This window comes from Helobdella robusta (assembly GCF_000326865.2).
Source record: "Helobdella robusta unplaced genomic scaffold HELROscaffold_30, whole genome shotgun sequence".
NCBI classification, from domain to species: Eukaryota; Metazoa; Annelida; class Clitellata; order Rhynchobdellida; family Glossiphoniidae; genus Helobdella; species Helobdella robusta.
The window spans coordinates 2,179,544-2,192,509 of record NW_008704502.1 but is presented as its reverse complement, the minus strand read 5'-3'; the positions used below and the strand labels follow the sequence as shown (position 1 = coordinate 2,192,509).

At 33.2% G+C, this 12,966-nt stretch overlaps 2 protein-coding genes across 2 annotated transcripts; both read right to left on the bottom strand.

Moving 5' to 3' along the window:
- Positions 1 to 570: 570 nt before the first annotated feature.
- On the bottom strand, positions 571 to 3,969 carry HELRODRAFT_81611 (hypothetical protein; the record flags this gene model as incomplete). Its single annotated transcript, XM_009022157.1, has 3 exons — positions 571 to 689; positions 1,569 to 1,679; positions 3,855 to 3,969. Coding segments are annotated over 3 exons (345 nt in total), but the record flags the coding sequence as incomplete, so codon positions are not given.
- Positions 3,970 to 9,186: 5,217 nt separating this feature from the next.
- HELRODRAFT_174734 (hypothetical protein) lies at positions 9,187 to 10,422 on the bottom strand (the record flags this gene model as incomplete). Its single annotated transcript, XM_009022156.1, has 2 exons — positions 9,187 to 10,005; positions 10,417 to 10,422. The coding sequence occupies 2 exons, from the start codon at positions 10,420 to 10,422 to the stop codon at positions 9,187 to 9,189; spliced, it is 825 nt and encodes a 274-aa protein (XP_009020404.1).
- Positions 10,423 to 12,966: the final 2,544 nt, after the last annotated feature.

The following is a 12,966-nucleotide window of genomic DNA, read 5'->3' as shown; positions in this document are numbered from 1 at the left end:
TTGAATAAGTTGAAAAAATCTTCTCAGATAGTTTTATTATCACTAAGAATATTTTATAATTTAAAATCCAAAGTAAAATGATTTTTTTATCTATTACTTAACAATCAGCCAACGAGCCTGCCAATCAATCAGCCAACCAACCAATTAATCAGCCAACCAATCGACAAATATACCAAACCAAACAATCAGCCATCCTACCAATCAGCCAACAAACCAACCAACAAACCAACCAACAATCAACCGACAAATCAACCAGCCAACCGACAAACCACAACCGACCAACCGACCAATCAACCGACCAACCGACGAAAATGATTTTTTTATCTATTACTTAACAATCAGCCAACGAGCCTGCCAATCAATCAGCCAACCAACCAATTAATCAGCCAACCAATCGACAAATATACCAAACCAAACAATCAGCCATCCTACCAATCAGCCAACAAACCAACCAACAATCAACCGACAAATCAACCAGCCAACCGACAAATCACAACCGACCAACCGACCAATCAACCGACCAACCGACCGACCAACCAACCGATCAATCACAATCGACCAACCAACCAACTAACCACATCCCAGTTCGTCCGACCAATCAGCACAGTCATTCCTCCCATCACATTGCATCTGCTTGTCAACGCATTGTCCATTCGTGCACTGATACTGCTTGTCGACATTACAGCGATCTGTATGGACATGTTGGTAATGATTTGCATATTCAAAAAATTAAATTATTTAATGAATAATTAAATAAGACATAATTATTCAATATAATAATAATACACAACAACAAAAACAATAACAACAACAACTAATACCAACAAATCACATCAACAACTACCTGCAAATTACATCAACAAAACTCACCACAGTTACTCTCGTCGCTAGCATCGTGGCAGTCAACTTCACCATCGCATACCCACTCACTCATTATGCATTGTATTGAAGATGATGATGAAGATGAGGGAGAGGAAGATGATGATGAGGAAGAAGAAGATGATGATGGTGAAGAAGAAGAAGGAGATGCTGTTTTGTTTGTTGCACATTTAAACTGTCCTCTTTGACACTCTATAAAAAACACTTTTATTTTTAAATAAGCATAATAGTAATAATATGACATTTAATTAATTTTTTTAAAGTTTTCAATTAATTTATATGAAAAAACAAAAAAAAATCATTTTATAGCCTTGAAAGCTTTCATTTGGATAAACAAGATTAAATGGATGAATTTATTAAAAATGAAAGATTACTAAACACAAACCACAGTCCAAGAATAAATAGCCGAAACACCAGAAACACTAATCAAAAGAATAAACAACAACAAAAAACATCAACAACGAAATAACATCAACAACGAATTAACATCAACAACCAGATAATATCAACAACGACAACGACATCAAAAAGCATAACTGTCCTTTTATATTCCTTAGCTAACACTAAACTCAATTTGAAACTACACTATGGGTGACCTCTTCAGTTAAGATCACCAAGAATATAGATTGCACAATTTTTTCAATTACTTTTTAATTTTAATATAAATTTGTTGGAAAAAAAGCCCAGACCGCATTGGAGTTCATCGGACTTGTCGAAGCAATCCGGCTGTCCGTCACATCTCTTCCAAGCAGACACACATCCACCCCGCTGGCATTGGAATTCTTTTTGAATTTGGCATACTACAATTTTTTATTATGATTGTTGATAAGTGATGAGGGTGAAAATAAGGATGATAATGACGATGATGAAGATGTTGACCATCATCTTCAGGATGATGGTGAGGAAGATGTTGACCATCATCTTCAGGATGATGGTGAGGAAGATGTTGACCATCATCTTCAGGATGATGGTGAGGAAGATGTTGACCATCATCTTCAGGATGATGATGAGGAAGATGTTGACCATCATCTTCAGGATGATGATGAGGAAGATGTTGACCATCATCTTCAGGATGATGATGAGGAAGATGTTGACCATCATCTTCATCTTGATACATGGTTACATTCAAAAAATATGGCGATTGCAGCAGTAGAAGCAGCAGTAGTAATAGCAGTACTACTAATAGTAGAAGTATTATTAGTAGTAGAAGTAGCAGTAGTAGCAGTACCATTATTTACATTAGTAGTAATAGAAGTGGCAGTTATTGCGCTTAGTAAACAGCTTCACATACCGCAATTAATTTCGTCGCTATTGTCCAGGCAGTCGTTGACTTGGTCGCATTTCAACGCTGCTGGTATGCATGTGTGGTTGTTGGCACAGCCAAATTCATCCACGTTACATTCTTTTTGTAGAAGAAATAATTAAATAGGTAATATAATTTTTATTATTTTAGTTTGTTTTTAAAAATTCAACTAAATCCAGTCAAGGTTCTTTTAGTTACTTTGGAATGATCAAAGATATAGCAACTTGAATAATTTTGAATTGTTTTTATTTCGATGTTTGTTACTATTTGTAAATACTGTGAGTTGGTTGATATTTTTTTGAATATCGAGTACCAACCTAACCGCGGACAGGGCCCCTCTGCAAGAATGACGTCATCAACCGCAAGGTCACCCGCGTAATTTGCACCCCTGACGTATTCGAATATGACTTTGAGGGTACCTGCCTGAAGGTCAATCTGACCGTGCGACCAAGTTGAACTCTGACCTCTCATCTGACTCCAAACCAGTTGAGGAATGTCGTTGAATGTGTTAGTGGTGTATATCTGGTGGTTATGTATGAAAAATTATGATGACCAACACAAAGATGGTGACGATGATTTTACGAAAATTTATTCTAGTAAAATAAATACTGCGAAAGAGAAGTGCTATTGTCATAAAATATGATGATGTCTTTGTGTTAGTTTGTTAATGTTATGCATTAGTTAAACTCTGAATTGTGTTTGAGTTTATCAGAGACATTGGAACATCTTGTTGGGAGTTCAAACAAGTTGTTATCAAAAATGCATGTTAAAATGATTCTAAAGTTGTAATGTTAATATTTTTCATCATCATTAAGAATATTATAGACTTGATTAACCATATTAAATGTTGTTACGAGGTAAATAATAGTTAATAAACAAATAAAAAAAATGAAATAAAAAGTAAATAATAATTAAAATTAACTTTGAACCGGCTGCCACTTCCACTACTACTAATGTCAAGTCCGTGGTAGAAAAACTTCAGGCAATGAGTAGCCGTACTCGTTGCTTTTGACGTCATCAACGATGTCATCATCATCCTCGCTACGTCATTTTCCGCGTAACCCGATGACCGGGCCACGACTACCCATCCTGCGGATTAGATTAATTAACATAAATTATTTAGTCTTACCAACGTTAATAAAACCATAACAAAATCATAATAGGCATAGTTTTCTAAAGTGGAATTCTCTACCTAATATCAGTCAAATAGAAGCGAAAATCAAACCCATTTCAGAATTTTTTGTATGATCTTTCAAGGGTTTCAATGAAGGAAGACCCACATTGCCATCCTCAACCTTATCACCATCGACACTACCGCCAGTAGTCAATGTACCAGCTCGCTCCAGGGACCATGAAAAACTGGAATCAAGTAGGGGTACGAAGTTTTCCCACTCTCCTCTCTCAAACGAAATGTGATATGGCAGGTTCGAATCTGAAAATTTTGAATGCTGAGATAAAAATTTTTGGATTTAACTAATGAACTAATGTTTTTCCAACATATAATTTTACTTGTTTGGATTCAAATCTACATCTTGAAATTTAGATTATAATCGTCAAAAAATACGCTAACCAGGGTAAAGTCAATTAAAGTCAGTCACAAGAACAGCCACTAACAGCAACTAGCACAACAAAAATACCACTGATTACGTCATAAACTACGAGACCATCCTACCCCGCTGGCACTCCTCCTCGTCGCTGGCATCCCCGCAATTATCCACCTCGTTGCAAACTGACCTCCAACTTATGCACCGGCCATTGTCGCATTGAAATCTATCTCGTTCACATTTCTCTTCTGTTTTAAAATATTTTTAAGAAATATCTGCCATCAAAAAGTCGGAAAAATAATTTTATTCAATTTGATTTGTTTTGGAGTATTGAATTTTCGAATCGAAAAAATAGTTGTATTTAATTTTTTTGGAGTATTGAATTTTATATTAACAAAAAATTTCTTCTTAGCCATAATTACAACTAGCATTTACCATCTACCATTCTGACTACGACACTCAAAAGGTACTTGGATTGTTTATGGTTTCTGGCGTCATTGTTTGCTCGAAGAGAGCGTTTAACATTTTGCCACCCATTAAAGAGTTTCAAAATTCTGAATTGTGAATTATAAATGGGAACACTCAATAAAAATCCGGAAGATGGGATTTCACTTTTGGTGAAGATAAGGGAGATTTACTGACAATAATTTTGATTTATAAAAGACGGAACTAAATTAAGAAGATCATTCTCTTGACGACTAGATGACGTACAGATAGCATCCTTGCGCTTGAGGCCGATAAGCTGAAAACAAACAAACAGACAAACGGAAGTAAATAACGCATTTCCGTATTCTCATTTCCGGATCTACCACTGACAACGAAGCACGCACCATTCTGTGGGGATCTGTACATGTGGGAAGGCATGTAGCAGATGTCCGGGTCGTGATCGCTGATGAGGTCGTGGCAGTCGATTGGTATCAAGCAGGCCAGGCTGATTTCTGAATTTCGAGTGTTCCAAATATTAATTAATTAATTAATTAGAATAAATTTATTTAAGTTATAATCAACAAATAATAATCATAAATTTAATCATTCTCAATAGTGTTACTTATGAAATTTTATGCTATATTACTTCTGAAAATGATTTCATTGGAAAAGAAAGAAGTTAAACAGAAACAAAAAATATGCATTTGCGAACGTCGTTGTATATGAACCGACATGTATTCAATAAGTGCGTATGTCAATCGCACGCACGCGAACACACACACACACACACAAACACACACACAAATCTGTCCTATGAATGTTTGTCAGCGAGTCATGACTATGTAACTTGCGTTCGTATGCAATTCGTGATTAAAAACTCCCCCATACCTTCACAAAACCGTTTACAAGGGAGCACGAATGTATCATTACCATCGTTACCGCCACTCTGACACCTAGGGAATGACCTGGAGCAGACGAAATCCAGTGTAAAGTTGTGGCAGTCCCGGTTTAACAGGCGAAGGAATCGTACGAAGAGGTCCTTTCCGAGTGAACTCAGGTCAAGGTCTTCGAAATCGTAGTCGATCGCTGTCGTCGGTCGGGAAGTTTTTGGTGACGTCATTACACGTGACGTCAATTTCCATGGCGACGATGACGATGATGATGGTGGCGATGGTGTTGGCTTGGGATTTTGGAAGTTTATTGTGTAGTCGTACCCAAGATTCAAGCAGGGTGCAAAGGTTAGTTTGGAGCAAGATGCTAAATCATGATCATTTGAAATGTTTTTAGTTTTTGGGATGTTTATTTTGAAGATATTTATATCCTAATAGTTGTGGGTGGTTTCGATTTAAGAAAATTTAGTTAAATTATTACAAAAAAGTTATTTATATTCACCGCTAAAGATTTGTTAGACTTGATTAAGTATTAATATTATTGGATGTTGTTGTGTTGTAATGGTTTTAAAAACCTTTTTTTGGCAGAAGTTTTTGTTTACCCACTGACGGCATATTTGATCGTAAGTAACTTGGCAAGTCATCTGTTTTATTGAAGTGTTTGTGTGCTTTGTTGTATAAGTTTGCATGTGCTGCTCATTTTGTATGTGTCTGTTTGTATGTGTTTTATATGTGCTTGAGTGTGTGCGTTTTGTATTTGTCAGTATGCGTCCAGTATGTTTTTATATGTGTTTGTAGAAGCCTGATGTGTTTTGAATGTGAATTTTGTGTGTGTGTGTGTTTTGTATGTGTATAGTGTTTGTATGTGTGCGATTTTTGTATGCGATGTATGTTTTTTTTACTCTCACCAACAATCCAGACATCATTATCAGGATCTATCACGTCACTCGTGGATTGATTCATTCGAATTGAAGTTTTTATGACGTTTAATAAATTGTTTTTGGTTTCTCTCTGAGTGACGTCACTATCGGCATCGAACGTGGCGCTGGTGATGATGATCGTCAATTGTACCAACACACTACCTTGTCTGACGAGATGATGATGACGATGACGACGATGATGATGATGATGACTAAAAGAATGATGGTGATGATGATGACGAAATTGATGGTGTTCTTTGAATGATCCTGTGATGGAATTTGAGATATATAAACTCGAAGCGTGAAAGATGAATTATAAACAATGGAAGTCATGTCAATTTTTTACTTTCTGCGATTTCATAATCCCGAAACTTTTCACTGTTCCTTCTTAAAAAGACTAATGTTTCAATGAATTCTACGGTTATAAAACTGCTCAAGTTGTTTCAATGGAAACAACTCTTTTTTCCATATTTTAAATTTCTCTATGTTTGAAATGCTTTAGCCAAAAATGAACAATTCACAAATTCCTCAACCTTTCAACATCTTTTCAAATCTCTTATTTTTCAAGCTTGTTCAAAAACTTTGCTAGAACATGTAAAATTGGAATGAATGAATGAAGGAATGTATGAATGAACGAACGAACGAACGATCGAATGGATGAATGAATGAATATTAGAGTTAATGAATAAATAGATGAATGAATGAATATTAGAGTTAATGAATAAATATCAAATTATTAATAAGTAAACTAATCACTCAAAGAACCTATCCCATTTCTAATAAACCAAAAGTATAACCTAAAAGTTACATTGGGCAGCAATGTGTAGACATTAGCATACTGACTCCTATCCAAGGTTAAGCGCATCTGATGAATAAATATTTTGCTACGTCTGTGTACAATATAAATGAATATGCACGGATAATTATCTCCATTGTCTATAAATGAATATGCATGAAATAATTGTCTTCATTATCTATAAATGAATATGCATGAAATAATTGTCTCCATTATCTATAAATGAATATGCATGGATAATTATCTCTATTTAATGAATGATTTTATTCTTTGGTAATTACGAATTGAAATTTGTCAAAAATTGAATCTTTTTTGTCGTGGTGGTAGTTGTGTGCACGTAGTACGCACGTATGAAGTTAATTATTTTGAAAAATTTTAATTTAGTAAGATTAGTGTTTTTTTGTCTGTAGGTAGGTAGATAGGCAGGTACAATTTTTTGAATAAAATTTTCAAAATTGGTCACTTCATTTTAATTATGAAGATAGGTAGATGACTTGCTCTACATAAATTCTGTAAATTATTCCAAACAACTCATCCTACATAGTTCATCCAACGAATAAATCCTAGTCTAATATTTAACGAGACATTAATCTGATGACAACAATTCATTAATCGTATGACAGTCAATGAAAGTCTAGACATTCTTTGCGCGCTTACTTGAAGTATTTTAAACATCCTCATTGCAAATCTCTAATCAAATGTTGCAGCGTGCTTGAAAAAATCCAGTCAAACAGTGAAATTTGATCTTTTAAATCTCATAACAAACATAATTAATTGTGAAACTATAGTTAATTATAATTAATAATAATTAATAATAAATAAGTCTGGCGTTTTAACCGTTCTTAATCAAATTAGGAGATGTCTAAACATCGTTGAAGATGGCTAACATTTGGCTATTAACAATTTTTTTTTAGATTTTAGATATTTTTGTTGTATTGGTTCCTCGTTTTGTTTTTATTAATATTTTTACTATTTATGATTAATTTATTAGCAAAACGGGCGGCGAGATGTCGTAGCGGTAAGGTGCTTGCATCTCGTTTTGCAGAGACCGGATTCAAATGCAAAACGATGACTTTTGAAGAAATGTATGATAGAGTATTTTTACACAAACAAATTATTTGCGCTCTGGCTTTATTGAAAATTCGATACTCTACAATCTGCAACCATGTTGAACGCTTTGCCTAGCGCCCTTTGTGAATGACATGTTATTAAAAAAAAAGCAAGCCAAAGAAAGTTTAAGAGTTTTCAAACAAAAAGTCAACCAACTTGAGTGAGAATATATGCAGAGGTGTGTGTGTATAGTTGAGATGATGGTACCAACAGTTCGTCATTCCACGAAGCGTTCATTCTGCAGTTACAGATATATTGATTTACTTCAAATATTTTGGTTATTTTAATTATTTCAAATATATTTTAATTATTTTATTTATTTCAAAAAAAAATGTTTTTGTGGTTCTTTTTGCTGGTTAAAAAGAAACATCTACTATTTATCGGCTAAAAATTTGTTTGTACGAAAAATTTAATTATATAGGTAAATTATTAAAACTTATTAATTAGTTAAACAATCAATCAATCAATTAATTAATTAAGTTAATTATTTTTTTAAAAGCAAGCAGTCCATATAACCTCATAAAACATGTGTAGGCTGTCTGTTTGACACCGACTCTAAATATATAAAGTTATCAATATATGAACTATTTATTACAAGCTAAATTAATTAAAATTAATTAAATAATGTAGAGCCTAAAGATTAGTTTTGCAATGTTTATCCTAAATTTCTCATTATTTTCTTGTTAAAATTATCGTCATTACATTGTTGTCAGCATCATTCCCTTCGTCGTCATCATCGTCATGCTTATCATTCTCATCATTAGACCATATACTATATTCTATTTATCTATATCTGAGAAGCATTTGCTTCACAACAAATGCTAGTAACATCTTCATGTTAACCCTCATGTGCTACTTCACTGATAAAAGTTTTTAAGAGTTTAAGATATATTATGGTCTATTCTTATTAGCTGGTGGCTAGGATTAGGGCTATTGTTTACATACAATTAAGTAATTAAGTGCAATGCTATAAACTAAAAATGTAAAAGAAATGAGGCTAAATTTAAATGTAAAATACAATTATTTAAAATTTCATTTTAAAAATCATGAAAAATATTACCAACACTTTAACAGGGCTTGCGTTTTTTCGTCCTGTAAATTTGATTAAAAAACAATTCATATTTCAGGATATTGGCTGGTTGATTGAAATAAAATTGTAGGTATAGTTTTCAATTTTAGAGTGTGAAAATGTTGTGGGTGTCAATTGGTTAAATAATCAGTCAGTTAAATTATCAATCATTCATTCATTTATAACATTTTATCAATCAGACAGTCAATCATTTAAGAACTCATTCTTTTAAACCATTAAACCGATCAATCAACCGTATGTGACTCCAAGTCCCACAGCCAGCCCTATAGCGGCCAGTAGCAGTAGCGACAAAGTGGCCACCAGCATGGCGATCAGGAATTTCTTGTTATTTTCACAGCAATTTTCACTTTTCTCTTTTATGGTTTCATCTGATTTTGAAGCCGGTAGGTGTGTTGTGTTTAAGTTGACCGTTGTTGACGGTGCTTTACCAGATGTTGTTGTCGTTACTGCTGCTGCTGTGAAGTTTTGTTGATGTGTTGCTGAAATTGGTGTTGTATGTCTCGTTGTTGTTGTTGTCGTCGTTGCAAACGAAGATGATGTATTTTTGTCTGAAGTTGATATATTTCGGTCTGTTGTACTCTGTATCGTTAAATCGTCGTTGTGGCTGTCGAAAGCTTGGTTTGTGAAAAAATATTTATCTGTATCTTTGAGATTGTTGTGGTTGAATTTATTGGGATGGTCGTAGATTGTTGTATAGGGGTCGGATTCTAAATGCTCGTAAGCTTCATTGCTATGACCGCCTGTGTGGCTGTCGTCTTTGTGGTTGTTGTGGTTGTTAGAGGATTTAGTGTTTATGTTGTTATTCTGTATGTTGTTGTTGTTGTTATTTTTGATGTTTTTGTCAACTTCATTATCTAGTAAATTGTCAATGTTGTTTTGGTTTGTATTGTCGTTATGAACGTTGTTGCTGCTGATGCTGTTGTTGTTGATATTGTTGTAAATTTTGTTGCTATTGTTGGTAGTATCATTTTCGGTGGTGATTCCATTTTTGTAGTTGATTTTCTCTATGTCCTGGCCATTTGCAACAACCACAGCTTTCAAATCAACCTAAATGGTTTCATTCAAATACGACGCTAATGAATATATGTTGCAGCAGTTGTTCTTATGTTACATATAGAAAAGTTAATTATAAATGGTTTAAATACTTATACTGGTTTGATTTTAATGTTATATACTAAAAAAATGTTGTTGTTGTTGTGGTGTTGATGTTGTTGTTGTTGTTGTCGTGGTTGTTGTTGTTGTTGTTGTTTTTCTTGTTGTTAGAAAAACATTAACAGTAGATTAACTTTGTTATAATGGGAAAAGAAAAAAGAAAAATGAATTAATTTTTATAAAACTATGGAATATTAGCAAAGTTAATTTTAACAATAAATTAATTATTATATGGATAATTAGCAAAAAACTAAATAGTTTGAAAGATATGAATATGAAAAAAGGAAGAAAATAAAATTTCGTTACCTCCATGCTTTAAGAAGTTGCTACTATATATACCAATCGATAAATTTGAGTTGAGTGTGTGTGTGTTTATGTGTTTGTTTGTATTTATGTGTTTGTTTATGTGTGTGTGTGTGTATGTGATTGTGTGTGTGTATGTGAGAGTGTGTGTGTTGTGTGTTTGTGTGTGTATGTTTGGGGGCTTGTCCGCCTAAATTAACTTTATTAAATTAACTAAATTAAAACAATCCTTTCGATTAGTTTCATAATCAATTTCTCAGATTATTTTTCAGATTAAAAACAAATTAGAAATTAATTACTTTAATGTGTGGTTATAATTTATTCATTTATTACTTTTATCAAACTTTGATTAAGTTTTTTTTTACTAAAAAATATTCCCAATATATCCGTGAATGTTCAAGCAAATTTAAAGAACTTTCAAACTATTTATAAGAAACTCAGTTCTTCAAATATTGAAACGGATGACATTGATTATAAGGGCAAACCACTTGAACCATCTATGCAGTCAATATATATATAAATTCTACCTATGATGTTTGCTATTGTTTTAATGTTATTATTATTGTCTTTTTAGTCATTATTACTATTATTATAATAGTAATTAATCAATGTAGTTGTTATTGTTGTCGTGTCGTTGTTGTGTTCTTTGTTATTGTGTTTGTTTGTTTGTGTGTGTGTGTGTGTGTGTGTGTGTGTGTGTGTGTGTGTGTGTGTGTGTGTGTAGCTAGAGCTATTTGCAGTGGCAAATCCAGGATTTTATTTTTTGGCATGAGGGTGTGCGGAAATGATGACTTCAAGCCAATCCCTCGTGAATCCCGTTTTATCCCAGTTTTGTTGGATGGATGATTTTCCAAATTCTTAGTTGATGGTTTTTTTGCTAGTTTCCGTTTTCTCTATTACTGTATTCTGCACAGAATCCTTCAATATTTTCTACAACTTTAGTTATTTTTATGCATGTATGTATGCATGTATGTATGCATGTATGTACATATGTATGTTAAAACCAAAACATGATGAGTGACACTGAATCGTCAAACATCAAGTAACAAATGGATTAACACTTTGATTTGTCGTATGTATGTATGTACGTGTGTATATGTATATGTGTGTATATGGTTTGTATGTGTATATGGTGTGTACATGTATATGTGTGTATATGTGTGTATATGTATATATTTATTTATTTATTAATTCATACCTACCTTCATACGTTTACTTTAGAGGATCACGAGCTATTGATCATGCTAAACTGATTTCACCAAAGTTTTAAGCGTCATAGATTTGAAGCTCTTTTCATTTAATCAACAAGCTACACAATAACATAAGAGAAACCTATGTATTTGTCTGTGCATGTGTGTGTGTGTGGGTGTGTGTGTGTGTGTTTTGTTTCATTTGTGCGTGTGTGTGTGAGAAGGTGTAGGTTTGTTTGTGTAGACATATATGTGTGTGTGTTTGTTGGAGTATGTGTGTGATTGTTAGTTTGCTTGTGTTTGTGTGTGTTGGCTTGTCTTTCTTTGAATGTGTGTTTTTACGCTTGCTGTGTGAATGAAAAGGCAGTTGAGTGTTCATATACACAGATTACATACATTACATAGATTACCCCCCTACATACATTACATAGATTACATACAGATTACTTTTACCTTGTTATGGTAAAAGATGTTTGCATATATGGAAATCAATTGACGATTTAATAAGTTAACAAGTAGATAAATTAGTTTGTGTGTGCGTGTGTGTGCGTGTGTGTGTGTGTGCATGTGCATTGATAAATAGAAGTAAATATAAAAATAACTGATAAGATATTGCTTATTTCCTCTTGTTAGTTGACGAAAATTTTTAGAATTAATTCCTAATGATCAACATTTTCTCACAGATAACTTAACTTCATAACTTGAAAGAATATGCAAAATGATTGATTTTTTTTTATAAATTTATGAAAGCTATCAGTAGATGGAAGAAGAGTAATGTCGGCGTCATATTATATTATGCGTTTGCATTGGAAGCTACTTCAACGTCGATAACTTTTCAAGTTTAAAAAGAAATTTATTTATGCGGCTTCTTTCCGTGAAATGTCTCTAATGATTCGTAAAACTAAAAAGAAACTAAAAGTTTAAAAAGAAATTTATTTATGCGGCTTCTTTCCGTGAAATGTCTCTAATGATTCGTAAAACTAAGGAAGTTAATTATTGATCGTAGTAGAAGGCTGACGCAAGCGTGTTTGTTTTGTTACATCTTATCTTTGCACGTTTCGTGTTTGGAGGTATTTGGGTTTCAATTATTGCAAGAAATGCTAGGAGATTTCAAAACTTATGCAAGACCATAAAATTTCAGCTAAATATTTTAATAATTTTTGAAGAGTTTTTTTTGTCAGTTTTTTTAAATCTCAATTTTTCACTATAAGCGCGCAATAAAGTCGACAAACTTTTTACTCACATAAAAGTTAATGTCTCTCTTCTTTTAAAAACCTTACACCGTTAACAAATTTTTTCATAATTTCTCCTTATACACGTTAAACAATCGACTGTTTCGTACCGAGACGGGATCTAAGGGGGA